Genomic DNA, 18,864 nt, shown 5'->3' on the forward strand with positions numbered 1-18,864 from the left:
TGGGATACATCGGGAAGGTACGAGAGAGCGACAGATGACAACACGAAAGAGTGTGATTATAGTGACGAGAGATCGAGACGTTCTATGGGCTACAAAGGTCGGAAAGGAAAGTGGATTATATGGTCGTAGTCTAGTCGACCGCACAGCGGTGACGGACTGTCGTGATAACGTGAGATGATACTGGAGCTTCGAAGAATGAAAGACCATCGCTGGAAATGTCGTTCTTTATCAGGGAATGAAGGTCATTCGACCTCGGAGAGCGACGCTTCCCCAAGTGTCTACTCCTGGGGTGCATTCAGGCCTTCGAAGACTGACGGGCACGACGCGAGCAGATCTTCTGCTAGTTCTGGTCGCTCCTCAATGAGCTTCGTCACCTCCGCGATGACCAGCTGGACTTGACGCTTGGCCTGCTCTTTACTGTGGAGAATCATGACTTAGTTACTGCGCATTAGAAACGACGATGAACACTTACTCGAAGCAATCCTTGTTTAGTCTACGTGCGCTGTCCCTCCTCATACCCGGCGGATAGTCCTTCCTACACCAGGGGCATCGCCAAGTGAACTTCCACCCGTGCCGTTCTCTGATGTGACGGCACACGGTACGCGCATCCTTCAGGTCGTGTTTGTCCTTGCACAGATGGTCTGGCCAGGGACATCGGACGGGATCTCGTATTGAGTGGGCATATGCAAGGTGGTCCTTGATATCTTGATTCTTCGGCGCGATATAGGTCATGCAGCCGTCGATCGCACAAGGGAAGGGCGCATCCAAATGATGAACCTCGGATCTCTCCGCGACGAATATTGGTTCATGAGAGTCCGGCTGACGGGCCTGGAGATCGTAGAAAGCAATATCCAAGGACAGTTGCTCCGGGGTCGAAGCGTTCTGAGCAGGGCTTTGCTGACGCTGCGTACTATCTCGTGCTTCGTTTTCGAGCGTGGCCAGTGGCGACGCTGAGTGGGGTTGACTCGTCGGCCCAGGCTGAGTGCTGGAGCCGGTAGCGACAGGACTCATGAGAGACCAAGCGTGAGGCTGGATTCCATCCAGTTGCGCGGAAGTAAGAGGAAGGGAACCCAGTTGATCCACCGGGTAAGGGAACGTCACTGGCTGCCAGACATTTGTCAGAGGCGAAGGCTGCCAGTGATTGTAGAGCATATGAGTGTGCGCCATCTGCAGATGTTGGCCCGCCGCCGCCGCCGTCGCCTGATACCCTGCGGCATTGACACCTGGAACCGTGCTGCTTGTAGCGGTAGCCTGGGCACTATCAAAGCATTGTTAACTCGACAGAATTCCGGGAACCCATGACGTTATAGGTACCTCCATTCAATCCAATGATTACCGGGATAGGCGTTCATCTCGCCGATGTCTTGCACTATACGACTCAGTGATGGCGATTAGAGGTGTTTAGGATAGTAGAAGCAGAAGCTCCCTGTTCAAGGGGCGTTAAAGGAGAACTTGAGGGACGAGATCAGGTCTAGGGCCGGACACTCGTCGCCCCACTCCTGCGCCAGGCCATTATATACGCGAACGCTGGGGAAATCGTTAGCGCACAGGACAATGGACGCGATGTGAGACATGGCCCTTACGGCTCGACGGCGCGCCGCAGTAGCATCGGGGCCACACCCTAATCAGGAATCCCCCTTGTTATCCGTTGTCGCACATTGGGCCGCGAGGCTTCGCCCGTCGTCCCCATTGTCACAGCCTAGACACGAGAAGACTGACGATGATCTGAGTTAACATATTGGGTCACGGCACGACGCACTTGCAAGCTGACCAAACGGCCAACTTACCACTTCCGGAAAGGCCATACGGCGCCCGACGCAGGTCGCCTTGTATTCCGGCTGGTACGCACGTGTCCGCTTCGCAACGACGCTCGCGTTTCAGACGAATTCGGTAGGAGAGTGTCTTCGGGATGATATCGATTCGGATGTGTCCTGTTTGGACGAGCGATGCAGGCAAGGATAGGACGGACGCATGGCTTGGTGTTAATACGCACGGTCCTCCAAGCGACCAGCATCGTGCGTCCCTGCTCTGTCAGCTTAGGACTGGCGCAGGAGTCGACCAAATGAGGGTCTTGAGGATGACATGAAAATTGGTAATCTGCTATACCTGATGCAAGGAACGGCCCTTCGTTATCGGGACTCCGTATGCATGCACGACTCGGACAGACCGCCTGTCTGCAGCAGGAAATCCTAGCTTGCCAAGGAGTCGTAGTAGTTCTTAGCTGAGACCGACCACCAGCTACCAAGCGCAGTAGGTATCGGGATCGCGGCGGACCTAGTAGGGCAATTCGAGTGAGAGAACTGGACATCTCTTGTTCTGGGCTCGAAGGGTTGGCTACTATAGCAGTAGTATGCTACGTACCTCGCTATGTAAGTAAGTCGTTCATTAAACGAGATCCGTTCAGTGCATATGCTTCGGTGCAGTGTTTCTGATGATGTTTAAAGCCTGCCTTAATCGGCGTCATGCTTCATTCCGAGCCAATCCAGATACGTGAGTGCCACAGGCTTTGTCCGCTCTGTCGATTTATTAGTGACCGGCGGCAGTGCCGACTCGTCAGCGCGTCTTGAAGCGCGACCGTGACGAACACAGCCGTGCGGGACGTAGCAACGAGTCTCTCAATAGAATACATCTCACAAAGAATCGGAGGCGTCCTTGCGGATGTAGTGTTGTCTGGAGGAGGTCCTCGGCCTAGAATCATGGTCCGAACTAGGTCCGAACGGTGAGGCCGGTGAGGACTTCAGTACTGCATTCAGTACTTAGGTCGCCGCTGCGAGTCGCCGGGAAGCACCACGTGACATTAATGACATGTAGCGATGATGTACCCAAGTTCGCTGAGGGCGCCATGATTGCCACTGTGCCAGTGAATAATATTGCCAATGCAGTACATGCGAATAAAAGGGGAGAGACGATCACATATGAACATACGGTATCCGAAAGGGCTTCGATATGAATAGATGTGATTGTTAAACCGTAGATTCCGCCGCAGCCAGTATTATACCATTCGACTCGTCGGACGAGCCCGAACGTCCATCATGCTACAGGTTCTGGCAGCAGTTCAGAATTTGAAGGGTCTAGTAGTTACGCCGACGAGCCTGCCCGCTTGAGGAGCCCTGCACAAAGTTAGGCTGTGCCGGCCCGTTGACTATCGAATTAATGGCATCAGACATGGCTCAGCTTTCACCGCACTTGGGCTTGGGACGGGGGACGTACCATATTGACTGGAATAGATTCCGGAACTGGAATCTGTCTGTCCCGCGCCCTGCGCGTAGTTCGGCGTTGGGTGAGCCCTTTGCAACTCGCGGTACCCCCGGACGGAAGGGCTCGGTCGGAACACGGGGACCATTCCCCACACAGGAGGAGGAGTGTAAGCGTAGAAGGGACGGGGGGAGTTCTGACAAGGAAAGGAGGCTGCACGTCGCGCGAACTGGTGGAAGGCCCGTACGTGCTGCGGCACAGCTTGAGCGTGTTGCTGGCCTGTCTGCGCATATTGCGAGGGCGATTGTGCGTATTGCGGAGTTGATTCCCTACTCTGCCAGCCCTCTGACCCTTCCGTCCCGTTGTCATATCCTGCCTCGTCCCCTGCTTGTGAGTGTGCATAGTCTGAGGCCAGACCCGCGTCCGAGCCCGGCGATAGGTTTGGGAACCCATCGAAGACACCGTCTTCCTCCGCTTTCATGAATTGGTTGTAACCGCCTTCATTCTGTTCGCAAAGTTGTTTCCACGCCTCCGCTGCCCATGCCGCGTTCTCCGCGTCCGCGTCGACGCTCATGCCACGGCGCAAGGGCGACGGATCATAGTGGCCTGGTATGGGCTCCGTGGGGCTTCGGTAGCGCGCCAGTTCGCGGATGTCGATGTCTTCGACTTGTTCCTCCTCCTCGTCGTCCTGACTGGCTTCGTCGCTGCCATCGAAGGCTTGTGCAATCGCAGCGTCAGCCCCCTCGATCGCGAGCGGGTGAGCATCTTGCTGCGAGGCGGGTCCTTGTCCCATGAGCGAAAGAAGAAACGTCGCGGGCATTTCTTGGGCTATCTGAGCTTCATCGTGCCAGCGGATGTGGATTCCTTGCTGGTTAGGAGTGACCGAGATGGTCATGTAGGCCAGCTGTTCGGGGGTGTACTGCTTCAAGGCCTCTAGCTGCCTCTCCAACTTGCCGTCCATCTCGCGGTTCTATGAAGGTGAGAGAGACGCGTGTCAGCATACACGCATATAACAGTCCGCGTATTGCTTCACAACTTACGCTGTTGAGAACATTGTCATTGCGTCGTCGGCTGCCACCCATAGTGGAACTGTGTAACGAGGTCGGGGATTTGGAGATATGGGGCAGGAGATAGCGGAGGATGGTCCAGCAGAAAGACTGGTAGATTCGCTACTCATTATATACTCTTAAGGGCCACTTGTGCCACCGTAGCCGCGGCGGGCACACGAAGCCCCTGAAGATGAGTGTGGCCCAGGACCCGCTTTGTTACTAGCGGCCACAGTGCCAAGCCAACGAATCGGTTGTCATGCTTCAAGAAATCGACAGTAACCGTTGTCTGCTTTGTCCAGGAACCGAGGCATCTGTAATGTTATCAAAGGATTATTGCTTCATACATGGGAACACATCGAAGGAAACCCGCGAGGTCGTACCTTGCTTGTTCACGAGGCCGTTGAAGTACATCACCAAATCTACAGCGCGTGCGCAGATTAATTCAGTGTTGACGCTGTCTGTGCACAGTTGGCTCGCCCCCATTCCGCCTTGCTGTTCTTCCGAGTTCAGTCTAGTAATCAGCAATATGCGTCGTTAGTCGTGCGGCGCGCTGTGAAGCCGACGTCCGTGATACCTCCATGTAGTTATCATATGTGGAGAAGGTCGTAAAGTGGAGAAGGTCGTAAGATGTACTGCGTCCACATTGCGGTGCTCTTGTGCCTCGAGCGCAAAGACGTCCGAGTTGCGTCCGAGTCGGGGTCAAAGCGCGAGGCTACAACAAGCGCGCGGACCAGCAGGTGCTCATGTGACCGCGTCGACGCTTTGACCGTGACGCGTGCCACGATGAGTCGCGTCTTCTTCCCTCCCGTCATTCTTCAAACTGGCTGCAAGCCAAAGCTCCCCTCGCTTGTTTGGGTTGCCTCTGCTGTGCACATCGTTACAGAGCTAAGGGTACGTGTGGAGATTCAAATTCAGTAACAAACTGTAGGAGGCTGCCGGACGAGACACGGTCTGTAGTGAGAGTCCATTTGCGCGGGTCGCCTTCGAATTGACAAGTCAAGCAGCATCCCCATCCTACGCAAAGTGCTACATTGCTTCAATATTCTTTGCTATGGAATCCTCAACGACCAAGAAAGCGCTGGAACAGGAGAAGCAGGCAAAGATACGCCGCCAGATCGCTGCGCTACAAGCTCAACTTCATGGGTCTGAAGAGAGCTTGCCTGCTCCACCTGAATCACCGAAGCGGAAGGAGGCTTCTGAGCATCTTCTTGCTCCTGAAACACCATCTAGTGCGTAATGATGCCATTCACCCTGTTCTGAAGAGCTCACGATGTCGTACCTCCCAGAGAAGAGGAAGCTCAATCACCCAGAACGACCTCGCACTGGTTCAACTATTTCATCCCAACGACCAAGACCGGTTGCTGCTAGCGTACCGGCATCGTCGGCTTTCTACTCGTCACCGGCAATTCAGCCCCAGCCTCAAAAGCCTGCGCCGTCCAAGGTCCTTGAGAAGCTCGCCAGGGCGCAATCTCATAAGGACGCGCAGCAAGAGAAGAGCGCTGTCAGTCGGTCCACCGCGTTTACACAACCGGCTGTGGTAGCCACGCCTCACGCCGAATCAGAGGCGGTCCCACCTCGCGACGACCGTCTCGCTCTAGTGGAGGATCTCGTCCCTGGACCAGTGGATCACAAGCCGCCCTTCGACGACCCTCGACTTGAGAAGCTAGAACCCAACTCTGGCATTCGACTTTCGTGAGTCGTAGTTGGCGTGTCACCACTAGGAACTGCTCTAACACTGTACTAGCTCTCGCTCAATCCCGTTTGAGGACTTTCAGGACTATCTCCGCGGCCGGTATTACCTCTCTCCATCGCGGCTTTACTCGGTTGTCCGCCTCCTACCGAGCAAGCAGGGCTACGACGTGCCAGTGGAGGGTGACTGGTTGACCATCGCTGTGGTCGCCGAGCGGGGGAAGGTCAAGCAAAGTCAGGCACCGGTTGGCATTGGTCGTGATGATAAGATGGGCGCAGACGACGATGAAGACGAAACTACTGTCGACCAGCTGGACGTGCCTCTGGATGCCACAGCTCCCGCGAAGAGCATGCAGGGACATCCGCGACCGAAGCGCGTACGCAAAGACGAACCGCCCCGACCTAGCGGAAAGAAGTATGTCAACATGAAGCTCGTTGATTTCGGCTGCCGCACCACCCCTGGATCTTCCGCGACAGGAGGACAGACGGTCATTCGCGGCGATGCCTCACTCTCCTTGCTTCTGTTTGAGTCGGATGGCCACGACGTCGTCATCAAGGAGAATGGAAAGAAGGAGAAGGTCTATCGAGGCGGAAGTAGGGGAGCTTTCGAGAAGATGTCGATGTTGAAGGAAGGCGCTGTCGTGGCCCTGCTAAACCCGAAGGTCCTCAAGCCGTTCCAGGTCGGTGAAACTTTGCAGTCCGAGACGTACGAATGCTGATAATATGTGACTGCAGCGCTCCGGCGATGTGCCCCATCCGACTGACAACATCCTCGCGCTCACACCTGAGTCCGTCGAATCCATTGCTGTGATCGGGTTCTCTCTAGACCTGGGCATGTGCAAAGCGGTCCGAAAAGACGGTACGAAGTGCGGGAGTTGGTGCGACAGGCGCGTTGCAGATGTGTGTGATTGGCACATACAACATGCCGTTGAACGTAAGCGTGCTGGCCGTGCGGAGTTCTCGAGCGGGTTAGTCTGCTATACCATCCAATGCTTCCTATCGACCGACTTACCTGGATGATCAGGACATCTGGCATGTCGACTTTCGCGAAGCGGAAGAAGCCGGACCACGACCCCGCCAGGCAGTGGGGCCTTAAACCAGAGCCCGACAACAACGGGGCAACATATGTCGTTTCTGGACATATCATCTCGGGCTCTAACGACTCGAAGTCACTGTTCCTCTCGGAGTCGATGGGCCGCGATGCTCAAGCGAGGGCATCACGCAAAGCATCGACGCTGGAGGCCGATCGCGCTCTGCAGCAGCTCCTGAAGCGGGACAAGGCTGGGTCTCAGGCCCTCGCTACCGCGAGGGCGTTTGCCAAGAAGCAGGCCCGGAAAGTCAAGAAAGAGGAGAAGGGACAGCCTAGGCAGAAGGTTAAGGCGGGTAATGCATCTGACGCTGAGAGCGGGTCCGAGGCGAGCGAAGAGGAAGAGAACCAGCAACCGCTTAAGCATGTGTATTCCGCTCAGCTCATCAAACAACTTGGATTCGATCCGACAGCGAAGGACGGACGGAAGACGGCTGACCCTAAGCTGCAGAGCAAGGTAGCAGATTAAGTTTCTCATCATGCGCGGTACTTACTATGCCCCTGCCCTAGCTCGACGCACTTGCTGCAGTTCAGGCTTCCAAGAGGGATATCGACCTCGCTCCAAGGCCGGGCAAGAAGAAAAGTTGCGTAGGGCGCCCTGCACCCACTTCTGTGAAGTCCGGTATCTCTCGTGAAGACTCTCCACTACACGTCCTCGACAGTGATGACGAAGACGACCTCGAGCGAGCGGAGAAGGACGCGTTCGGTAAGGTCGTCAAATCTTCTGCGAAGGAGCCTCTGGTGTGCTTGGACAGCAGTGACATAGAGCAATAGGAACCCGTTCACCTGTGATACTCACGCTGTACCATCCATACTTTCACACTGCGGACTCTCTGGCTGGACACTGGCACTGGTGAGGGACAACGTGATGATAACCTCGATGTTTGAACAACAGCAGCAGCAGCAGGGACACAGCAGATATAAGTAAGAATACAGAGTTAACACGGTCGTAGTGTACCACGGGCACCCGAAGCGTCCTGTTTCATACGCGCGGACCTCAATCAACCAAGATGACATCGTCCTCTAATGGTTCGTCCAGAGTTTCCAGCATGATGAGACCGTCGTCTTCCAGCCTCCTCTTTTTGCTTGGAGTGAACGGCGGCGGGACAGGCGCAATGCCGTTGGTCTTCTGCCGCTTGGCCGCAGGCTCGAGCTCGTCGTCGTCTGGCGCAGCACGCTTTGTCCCTGTTGGCGGAGGCGTCGAGGGCATAGCTTTCTTAGGCTTTCTTGGTGGTGGTGTCGGCAAAGGAGATGGCAAGATCAAAGCTGAGCCGTCTGCCGGATGATTTGGCCTGGAGCAGTACGGTTAGATCAACGCAAGGGTTCACAAGAGCACATTAACTCACGGGAGTACACCAATCGCAACCTGAATTGTAGCGAACTCGCCCTCGTCATCGACGATCGACAAGAACTTGCCCCGAGTGACGTTCAAGCTCTCGAGGGTCCGCTCCAAATTGTCGTCCCAATCCGGGTCGCTCAGCATGCGCGTGTGCTCATACACGCTCACATCGCGCTCGCCCAGCCCTCCCGCGTCCTCGCCGTCGCCCAGGACACCCTCCACGACCTCCCTGAGCGTCACACGCGCGAGGTCGCAGAGCACCTCCGTGTACGTGTCCCTGCAGACGCCACAATTCTGGTTCGGCGGCGTCATGTTGATGGCGCTGAGCGGCATAGTGGGCTTGAACTGCACGTGGACGTTGCGCAGAGCGTTGTAGGACTTGCGGAGGAGGTGGAAGGCTTGCAGGACGATGAGCCCCGCGATGATGGCGTTGGTGGTGGCGATGGCGGGGATGATGTTTCCAGCCATCTCTGTAGGAGCGGTCAGCGAACGGAGCTGCTGAGCCAAAAGCAACGAAACGTACCTTTGACTTCCCAGCGGCTCTTGCCCGGGATGCCGTAGGCGATGGAGCGGAGGTTGGAGGCGGCCGTGACAAAGTCGAGGGCGTCGTCATCATCCTTGTCGAATGATATCGTGTCCTCTCCTGAGCGTAGGCGTGCAGCCAGCCGTTCAGTGCTGCGTAACATAACCAGCTCATTGACAACGTTACAGAGGCCGCACGATGTATAACGCACCTTGACACGAAGAGGTCCACGTTGTCCTTGAGCGACAACGCCCGCTGGTCTTTCAGGCCGGCCGCGCTCGTACCGTTGGGCGTCGAACCATTCGACATGCCGCTACTTCCACTGTCCACCTTCACGTCCTTCAGTGCGCGCTGGGCAGCACCATCCTCCGGGTACGTCTTCTTGTTCAGCACGAACGCCCCGCTCCTGATGCCTTCAAAGTCCAGTGGCGTCGGTGGCGCACGAGAACGCCACATGTCCGCCATAGAGAGAAGGTTGAGGATGTCCGAGTGGAAGACCTGCCAGGGACATGAGCTCAAACGTACATTGCCCACCTAGTAGTGGCTATTACCTTCTCAAATACCATCTTCGCCGCGCTCGGGCCCTTGCCGACGTCCGGCGTTCGGAGGGCAGCGCGGACAGCCTTGAAAGCTTGGGCCTCTTTACGTAGGGTGGCGATTTCCTGCGCTGTAAGTTGAGAGACGCGGGTTCATTCATCGGCAATGCATGAGGATGAAGGGGTACTCCGCTTACCATTCTCGCCCTGCTTCTCGGCGTCGTCTAGCTCGCCACCCGAGTCCTCGTCCTCGCCGAATAGTTGACTGCACATACAAATGCGGGGAATTCGTATGGGTCGTTCTGGTATGTCAATTGGGCTACTCACGGCATGAGGTAACTCTTCGCCCATACTATACAGTGTATCGGTTGGGAGGGCGTCGAGCGGATGGTGCAGACAGGGAACGTTTTGGGTGTTGGTTTCGGTACGCAATCGAAGCATTCTGCGCGGTCCTAAGCAACGGGTCATGAATGAGAAGCGGTTCAGTATACGAGGAAGAGGTAGGATAGCACACCTTCACGATAGGCTGGACCTGGCCTAGGTATCCGGCAGTCCCGGATTCTACCAGCGGGACGTTTGCAGCCATGCACATCTTGTTTACGTGCCTCCGCGCATCTATCAGGTCATGAGCTCGAAGATTGAAGGCAGGAGAGACGGAGTAACGCACCGAGGTTGTCCAGCGCGTTGAGGACGATGTCAAAGCCTCGGAACCAGGCAACGTCAAACTGCGGCTCTTTGATATTGCCATGTATCGGCGTGATTTTGACGTTCGGGTTGAACGCGGATGCGGTCCTGGCTGCGACCTGTCCACCAGTCGTCGCGTCAGACAGAGTTTGACTACAGCCCGATGGGAAGGGCACGCACCAGCGCCTTGCTCTGTTTGACATCCTTCTTCTTGAAGAGAAACTGGCGATTGAGGTTCGAAAGGTCGATAGTGTCCAGGTCGAGGAGGGTGATGTCTCCGAAGCCCGTGAGCACGATGTTCTTCACTGGGTGGCCGTATCGAGCGAAGTATTATACGCGTCAAGGCAATATTAAAGGCCAATGAGATGTAGAGTCGGTCTGATGAGCCATTAACTTGTCCAGGAAATCGTGCGACGTACAGAGTTCACAGCCAATACCACCCGCGCCCACCAACAACACCTTCGTCTCCGAGAGACGACCGTAGAGCTCAGGGCCCAATATGGCTCGTGCGTGTAGACTGCGCCCATCCGGTCCTCCAGGAAGCTTCGGCATGTTTTCACCAGCGATCCCGCGTCGTCCGGGCTGTCGAGGATGGGAGGGAGAGCGAGGCGGGGGGACAGTCTGTGCGGACGTCTGTGGTCGAGCGTGACAACCAGACGCGTACATGGACTGTGACGTCACGCGTCAAACCACAGCGCGTCACGCGCTGTCACATCACCTTCTGTCCTTGTACCCACTCTTCCACCACCTCGGGATTTCTACTTTGTACTCGCACCTTACACTTCCAACCCAACCAAACCTCGAAGATGATCGTGCTCAGGGCATGTATAGCAATGGATATAGCATCGCCAGTATGACCAGACTGAGATATGCTGCAGGTGTGACCTTACAAGAACCAGTTCGTGAATCTCAGACTACTTATATGCGGTGAGTACCCAACACTAATCCCGCTAATAAGTATACCGAGTCGATGCTGCATGGTATGATGTCGGGAGAAGACCATTCTGCCTTGCGCTTTGGCTGAAGACGCAGTCCGTTGCAGTATTCCAGACATAACTTGGAACATCGCAGGAATGGTGCCCCAGCATACCTTCTTGCGATGTTCGCGGTCCTCCTAGGCTCTAGCATGCGTTGTCCACAATCTGTGTATAGGAGCCTCCAGAGCAGCAGCTCTATTAACCAAATCTCTGTACAGTAACACATCGTGAGCGTATCGTGAACGTAATGCATCGTCATGGTCGGCCCAACGACCCAGATCATAAAGGAGGGCATCAAACGAATGACCGACCCGACCACGAGGGCGAGCGACAGTCTATCCGACGACGATGAAAGTCTAGTATCCTGCAGTGAAACGTGCAAAGGCGGAGTCCTTTCTCAGTGTCCGTTGACAGTGGAGGCGGGAGGCGGGAGGAAGCGCTCAGCAGCGAACACCGCGGGGCGACTGGGGGAACGCCCAGAGGCCGTCGGAACCGCGGCGGTTCGGCAGCCAGGGCGACGTGAGCGGGTCGACGGAGTGTACGCGGAGCGACTGCAGCCAGGGCGAGAAGATGGGCGTGTGCGCGGAGCAGGGCGCGCGGGGATCGTACGTGGGGCTGAGCGCGTTGTTCGGCGTGGGAGAGAGGGGGGACGCCAGGGCAGCGAGGCCCAGCACGCCGAAGATCATCTTGCTCGCACGGCTGGGAACGACGTGAGTTAGCGAGAGGGGGAGAGGGCGCGCGGGGGACGCACCTGTGCTTGCGAGACCGCTTGCCCGTCCACGACTCATACGGCGCCATGCCGATGTCGACCGTCGCTTCCCCATTGACATACCTGCTGGCTGTGACGGGCACGGGCGCGCTCCGCAGGGGCGTCTCGACACCGCGCTCGGAAGATAGTCGGAGCGCGATGGAAGCTGTTCAGAGGGCAGGTCTATCACCGGCGTGTCAGCGAGGGGCTGTGCGACTCACGGAACGTCTCAAGGGTGGTGCTGATGCGCGGCGTGCCGACGCGGACGGTGCGGATCGTGCCCTTGGTGTCGGACACCCAGATCGCGGGACTCGCCATGAACTCGGCGGCGGTCTTGAAGCTCTCCTCGAAGTCGTCCTCCTCTTCGACCGCGCCGCCCACGGCCGCGCCCTCGCCCCCGCGCGCGCGGACAATGTCGCGCGCGAGGTCCTCCGCGGTGACGTCCTCGTCGAACATCATCCGGTTGGGGTCGTCCCAGTCGTAGCGGTCCTGGAGCCAGGTGTGGAGGGCGAGGACCTGGGTGGGCTCGAGGCTCGCGAGCATGAGCGGTGCGTCGGTCGCGACCGGCTGGCTGGCCTGGGCCATGGCACCGAGTTGTTCTGCAATGGCCATCGCGACCTCGGTGATCTGCTCATAGTTCACTTCAGGCGTAGGAGAGGGCAGCGGGCGCGAGGAGATGGTAAGGGTGGACAGCCCGAGGGAGGCGCGGGGCCACTTGCGCATCGTCGCCGACTTCAACGGAGGCGGGGTGCGCTTGTCAGACTGAGATGCAGGCTGGGCAAGACTCATCATGTCAGATAGAAAAAAGTAAGTCGTCTCGAGACTCGTGAGGGGAGGTGATTCGTGTAGATGTCGTGAGCTGCGACTCGCAATCGACCGGCGATAGAGAGAAGCGTAGATCTGGGTGATGAGCGGGAAGGAGGGAATAAGACGTGCGCACGATGTGCCAGAAACCAGCTGAGCAGAGTGGTGGATGGCTCAGGAGCGGGCGCGTTGGAAAAGGTGCGACGCGTGTTATATAGCGCGCGGGCAGTGCCGCCGCACTTGCCATGCTGCCTCTGGCGACTGACCGCCATGCGTGTGTCGCAATGTGCAGATCATCGCTGATACGCCCGTCGCGACGCCTCGACCTCGTTCTACCCGCCGGGATTAAAACTAGTACTGGCCCTGAAACAGTGCAGTGCCTTAAGCTTATAGTCGCAAACAGTCCTCGCTCACTCGCTCTTCTCTCCAGCTATCCTGCGACGGGCGGATACGACAATGACACGATCACACTTGCGGTACAAGCTTATTGCACTGCGGAATTCCACGCACTAGGACAGATGACGGGACGCGACGACGACGGGCATGACACGGGTATGAACTACACCCGCGCCCAAGGCGATGTCGAGATGTTCTCGCCTGATGATCAGTCCGGGGAAGCTATAAGTGCCCCTCGGAAGTCGTCTTCTATTTGCCGGCGCTGGTCAGACGTCCCTTAGCGGGGCACGGTGGACACAACCGTCCCGCACGAGCGCAAGCCTTACGAACACTGTACCCGAGTCGACGTCTCGAAGGCGTCTCGAATCGCCTGAAGGCTGGACAGCACGCGCGAAGGCGGTGCGCGACGACGGAGGGCACCATGTAGCCCACAGCGCAGCCCTACACCGTGTATGTGTACCGTCTCCTATTGACGGTCGCGTACTACAGCGTGCAGCTGTACCGCTGGCAGATGGCCCTGAGCGAATATGCCCGCGCCAAATACTGGCGCGCGGACGTAGCGTATTATAACCTTTTAGGGCGATCTCTGCGGTGGCACCGCAACCCCAAGCGGCGTCGCGTTGCGCCATATGAACGCGGGGCACGGTTATGGCGAGGCGACTCAGGCGAGCCTGTTTCCAGTCAAGGAGCAGGACAACCACGCGTTGGCGTTCTCGTGAGGGCGAGGGACTGCGGAAAGAGGTGCGGATTTCTGCCAGTGTTGTGAGGTGTACTGAAAAGGCGATGATGCGGAACAGGCTCCAGTCCGACCAAGTCCGGCGCTACATACAAGTACCATGGCTATGGCGTGAGGCAATGCAATAACTGCTAGAATTACCGCGGCCGTCCGAGGTACGTTATGTAAGCCCATGGAGTTCAGAGTACATTGACTCACACGTAACGGAATGTCCGAGTGGTGGTGAACGCATTTGTTCAAGTGCTGCGACAATCGGATTAGGACATGTGATAGGTAGCAATACGGAGAGTCGGGAGACGATAATGGGATGACCAATCCCCGCACGTCCAAATCAGGAAAATCCCGCCGTCGTAGCGCTTACCGCTCGCCGTCCGAATCCGTCGTACCGACTCCCAACCCAAGCGCAACCGTCTGAAATCATTGATTTGCTAGTCGCGCGAAGTCGTTAGCGATTTAAGACTAGGTTAGCATCGTTTGTTCCATCATCCTGACGACTGACAGAGCACATCACGCATTGTGGTGATACTCCGCACTACACGCCTCTTCTCTCGATGCAATCTCACCGACTGAAGGGGTTGCAACTGATCTGGTGCGCATATATCTGTTCCGGTCAAACGGTGTTGCAACATCTACTTATTCTGCAAGCCTTTCAATGAATAGGCAGTCAAGGCGCCGTCGGTGATTTTTCCGTCTGCCTTTATCAGCAGACTTCACTTCTCGCGTCGCGCTCGTACATTCGACAAGCCCCATCCATTGCTAGCTGATGCACCGATGGTTGATGCACCACGTAAGTACAGAGGTTGCGATTTGCTGCGCTGCTTGATGGGATTGTCTTCAGTCCCTTCGCCGGTCAATAACCGTAACGAGGCAAGCAGCACCAGTCAAGGCCCACGTTCGTTACCGGAATGCGCGCAAAATTAACAGAGCACGATGACTATGGCGCTCACCCGCTTCGGGGAGTACTTGCGGCAGCCGAGGGCACGCTTTCTAAACACACCCTTCAGCTTACGCAAATTAGACTCCTGCCAGTGAGATATTCCGATCATTCGCGCAAGCACCAACGGGATGATCTCATGCAGTCGCATCGCATCGACCTTCTATGATCCATCAACCGGCCTCCCACTCACGACGCCTCGGAAGCCACGTTCGGATTTGAAAACCCCCTTTCGATCGGGTATGGGCGCATGCGCAAGGCAATGATCGAGACGCGCGCGTGGAGCGTCACGGTGTTGGTGGGACTGATCTGCAAGGTACGGTGGGCGCGTCGACGATCACCTGTGCCGCCTACTACTAATCCAGCCTTTCCTGTCATTAGAGCAATGGCCGAGGACGTACTGCCGTCCAGAGGTTCACTGCACGCTGAGCGGTCTCAATCCGTTTTCCTGCGTATGGGATTCGTGATAGCCGATATGCTCCGTGAGCGGTCGGTCCTCCATACGTGATGTGCATTCGAAGCGTATGAGCACTGAATACTATTGACAGGTGAGGGGCGCCCTAGGGCGCGAGCTCGAAACCATGAAGGCCGGGTATGATACTTCATGTTCACATTGTTGGCGCAATCAGGCGATGCAATCTAGCGGTAACGAGTGTGATCTGTAGGTTCGCCTGCAAACCCGCGCATTGATATTTATTACATACTATACGATGCATCGGCTCTTTTTGAAACCCATGACATTGCCTGCAGGCTCAGCGCCCCAGCAGCGCTGTCAGTGTGGTGCGACTCGGAGTATCGTCTAACGTGGTTATGCGCAGGCCGGATTACAGAAAACAGCACTGAAATCTCGCATGCACACAGCTGTATTATGCTCCAAATGTTGAGCTCCATGGCTGAGCAGTGTGATATACATTTCGCATCGTCAACATACGATCAACAAGATTCATACGAGACGGCGGTCAAACATTCATCAAGAACCATATTGGTACATGTCCCTCTTCGATTTCCGTTGGGTGCAGCACGGATATGAAGTGACTCAGTATGTGAGCGACCCTACAAAACCAATCAATACCGACGTCAACGCGGAAGATAGACCACATACATATAGTGAACATGTCATTACAGGTCCTTTCGAATGCCGTCAAAGGCGTTGACCGCCGTGTTCGCCTCTTGCTGACTCTGTAGTCATCACAAAGGAATCGTAAGCAATGAGATCTTCATCAGCCAACAGTAATGAGAGAACTGACGACATTGTAGCCAGCCTTCTGAGCGGCTTTCTCGATGCCGCTGTCCACGCCGGAAGAACCACCACCGCTCGATCCTCCTCCCATACCTCCGGCGCCAGACGAATTGTTCCGAGTCGCGCTGCCCGTCCCGCCGCTGCTACCGTTGTTGTCGTTGCTACCGCCATAGTTGTTGTTTCCGCCGCCACCGTAGTTGCTGTTATCGCCGCCGCCGCCATAGCTGCTGTTCCCTCCATCGGCATTCGGGTTATTGTTCCCGGAGCTGTCGTTCCCGCCGCCCATACCGCCGCCGCTACCGTAGTTATCGTTGCCTCCGCCGTATCCGCCTCCCGCACCGCCGTTGCCGCCATTGTCGTTGTTTCCTCCGCCGGATCCGCCTCCCATGTTGCCACCGCCCATGCCCTGGCCGCCACCCATTCCACCACCCGTGTTCTGGTTATTGTCGCTGCTCCCGTAACTGTTGTTGTTGTCAGAGCGATCCATGTCGAAGGATGGTGGTGCAATATAGAGAGGATGTTAGTTCCCACAGAAGAGCTTTGGCTCAGCATCATGGGCTCTTGTACTCCGCGAGTAGACAGGCACACTGACCAGGAATTCGAATACTGACGAGGACGGGCATCATACATGCATACTTATGACGCAGTGAACAAGGCACGCACTCTGTATGACAGCGAAGCACTCCGCGTCCGAACCTGTGACTGACAATACGAATTCTCGCTGAGCAAGCAAGCGTCGCACCTGGGAACGCCAGAATGCATAGCGTACACACAACGCACAGCGATCATACTGAGCACATCAATGAGGTCATTCCTTCTTGGCCCAGTCCTGCGCACGGCGTTTGGGAGGGAGGGGGTGGACGAAAATAACCTGTTATCGATACTTCATGACGTGAGAACATCTCGTCCCACCGAGTGCAAACTGGGGAGCAGCATAGTCCTCGTGACGAAGTTGTGTGCGGCATGTAGTAACCACAGCTGGGGGCTGCAGAAGCCCGACTAGCAATGCACGTATCGCCGTCGACACTACAAGCGATCATCGTCGAGTAGTAGCGAAGCGAGGCATGAGCTGCATGACATCCGATTGTGGAAAGTTAAGCTTATAAGACTCACCGCTCAGGATACTATCGGTGTGCGCGTCGCGGAGTCTGAGCATCAACAAGCATGGTATACATCCCTACCGGCAATCTTCCTGAATAGGCAGCGCCTCATAGAGACATCTTCACTGCCTGTGTCGATGCAATTCATGCGTGTCTATCTGTCCGTCGGGAAAATCAATGATACAGTGCATGAGCTCGATGTCATGAAGCGAGCTGAAGACGCGTCAGCTGCCAGAGCGCGAGGCAAAAATAATGACCTGCTTACGAAACTCAGTCCTTCTTGAATACTTCATACAGCACCTTTCCGAACAGGCCAAAGTCATCTAAGCTCTGCGAGACATCTGAATGTCAGAGTAGCAAGATTGGAGCAAATGGAAGAGTCGGAAAGGAGGCACTTACGACACCGCTATCGCCATGAGAAGTATCATAGCCGTCGTCGTTGCACCAGATTTTATTGGGCCCGTACATTCTAGCAGCGACACCTTCATTGCCGCTTTCATGACGACTCATTTCAAACATGTCAGCCTGAGCACGGCCTGTACTTGAGTATGTCGAACCGCGATAGCCGAAACACGTATACATTGGCTGTAAGGGTCGCATCGCTTCGCTTCCTGCGGATGCGGATTGAACTTCAGCTTCATTCATTGACTCTGTCATCTTTCCCTCGGTGAGAATGACCAAAAGTAAGAAGTATTATGAAAGCCCTCTGTCACGCTTCCGCTGTGGACGGCGGCTCCGCTAGCAGCTTCTGGCGATGCCCGCTGTCATTGCCAGGTATCCGAATCGTGCATAGTAGCCATCAGCGTTGAATGAACGCTGTCACGTCAATCACGTCACGAACTCGGAGTCACACCACTACTGATTGTCCGCGGCCGAGTGGAGACCAAGGAGTTCGCAGTCTCGCAGCCGGGAAATGAGATGGATGCTAAGTAGCGGCGCTACTAGTACATATGAGTAGCTTCATGAGCCAGCAGGATGGGATACATACGGATGGCCTTTCCAGCGCAACCTCAAGGTGTACGAGAAGCATATCGAGGGTGAGGGGTGCGTTACCCTTGCAGTGCCGCACGCTGAGTCTAGGGTGTGATGAGGCTCCTTGAGCGTCCAAAACACGGCATAACAGGGAGACAGACGTACCGCGCCAGGTCATCATGATATAGATGTCATACGCAGATAATTACCGGAGGGACGGGCATCAATGTGTATAATAGACGTTGTCACTCACCTGCCCAGATGCAAAAAGTCATTGAGTGTAAAGTTGTTGATTAGCGACATCGTCTTTGTACAAGTCACAGGCGAGTCTTGGGCGAGTCACAGGGGATAAGTTCTCAGCGGCGAGTGAGATACAGGTTCATTCTGTTCAGAGCATTGAGTACTGGTATGTAGCAGGAACAGTCAAAGGCTGGTTGAACTACTTTCGAGTAGTCAGTGCCAGACTCCAGCCTGAGTGGCGTTCGAACTTCGATTGGAGTCATGGACGTTGAACGTGGGCGGCAACGGATCACGTGCTGCACACATCGTCGCTACGCGTACTTTCAAGTTTTCAACGTTCCCTCAACTCAAACTTGACTCAAACTACATTCTCATTTATGAACGGTCTGCGGTGTTGTGTCCCAATCAAAAAATTAGATTTGCTCGATTTCGGGCTTGTGGACAACCATTCGGCGTTCCCACTGAGGTCACGATCAAGATCAACCTCCTCGGCGACTACTAACGACCATAGGACGCGACTCAAAGTCGGCTCGGTCCGCAAAATGACTAGATAGTACAACAAAAGCACGTTCCGATAGGCTGGGCCGTTGAGTCGCTGTGGAACTCCAAAATTCT

General features: G+C 55.8%; 5 protein-coding genes across 5 annotated transcripts; 1 reads left to right on the forward strand and 4 right to left on the reverse strand.

The window, feature by feature from the left end:
- Nucleotides 1-278: 278 nt before the first annotated feature.
- Nucleotides 279-1,011, reverse strand: C8Q71DRAFT_857202 (uncharacterized protein; the record flags this gene model as incomplete). Its single annotated transcript, XM_047927384.1, has 2 exons — nt 279-417; nt 473-1,011. 2 exons carry the CDS (start codon nt 1,009-1,011, stop codon nt 279-281), a joined length of 678 nt encoding a protein of 225 aa, XP_047780072.1.
- A 1,999-nt stretch (nt 1,012-3,010) lies between these two features.
- On the reverse strand, nt 3,011-4,539 carry C8Q71DRAFT_574708 (uncharacterized protein). The gene is made up of 3 exons (XM_047919456.1): nt 4,236-4,539; nt 3,211-4,165; nt 3,011-3,142 (listed from the first exon to the last, which is right to left on the reverse strand). Exons 1-3 carry the CDS (start codon nt 4,275-4,277, stop codon nt 3,072-3,074), a joined length of 1,068 nt encoding a protein of 355 aa, XP_047780073.1. The 5' UTR covers nt 4,278-4,539; the 3' UTR covers nt 3,011-3,071.
- A 440-nt stretch (nt 4,540-4,979) lies between these two features.
- C8Q71DRAFT_906947 (uncharacterized protein) lies at nt 4,980-7,794 on the forward strand (the record flags this gene model as incomplete). Its single annotated transcript, XM_047928938.1, has 7 exons — nt 4,980-5,193; nt 5,249-5,473; nt 5,531-5,936; nt 5,989-6,613; nt 6,669-6,901; nt 6,958-7,477; nt 7,531-7,794. The coding sequence occupies exons 2-7, from the start codon at nt 5,296-5,298 to the stop codon at nt 7,792-7,794; spliced, it is 2,226 nt and encodes a 741-aa protein (XP_047780074.1). The 5' UTR covers nt 4,980-5,193; nt 5,249-5,295.
- Nucleotides 7,795-7,900: 106 nt separating this feature from the next.
- On the reverse strand, nt 7,901-10,748 carry C8Q71DRAFT_574651 (uncharacterized protein). The gene is made up of 11 exons (XM_047919455.1): nt 10,522-10,748; nt 10,283-10,407; nt 10,086-10,221; nt 9,933-10,033; nt 9,746-9,870; nt 9,616-9,683; nt 9,434-9,549; nt 9,094-9,380; nt 8,883-9,034; nt 8,367-8,829; nt 7,901-8,312 (listed from the first exon to the last, which is right to left on the reverse strand). Exons 1-11 carry the CDS (start codon nt 10,652-10,654, stop codon nt 8,018-8,020), a joined length of 2,001 nt encoding a protein of 666 aa, XP_047780075.1. The 5' UTR covers nt 10,655-10,748; the 3' UTR covers nt 7,901-8,017.
- A 771-nt stretch (nt 10,749-11,519) lies between these two features.
- Nucleotides 11,520-12,550, reverse strand: C8Q71DRAFT_723268 (uncharacterized protein; the record flags this gene model as incomplete). The annotated part of the gene is made up of 3 exons (XM_047921576.1): nt 11,520-11,778; nt 11,831-11,993; nt 12,049-12,550. The coding sequence occupies 3 exons, from the start codon at nt 12,548-12,550 to the stop codon at nt 11,520-11,522; spliced, it is 924 nt and encodes a 307-aa protein (XP_047780076.1).
- Nucleotides 12,551-18,864: the final 6,314 nt, after the last annotated feature.

Source organism: Rhodofomes roseus (genome assembly GCF_022264815.1).
Source record: "Rhodofomes roseus strain CIRM-BRFM 1785 chromosome Unknown C8Q71scaffold_8, whole genome shotgun sequence".
NCBI classification, from domain to species: Eukaryota; Fungi; Basidiomycota; class Agaricomycetes; order Polyporales; family Fomitopsidaceae; genus Rhodofomes; species Rhodofomes roseus.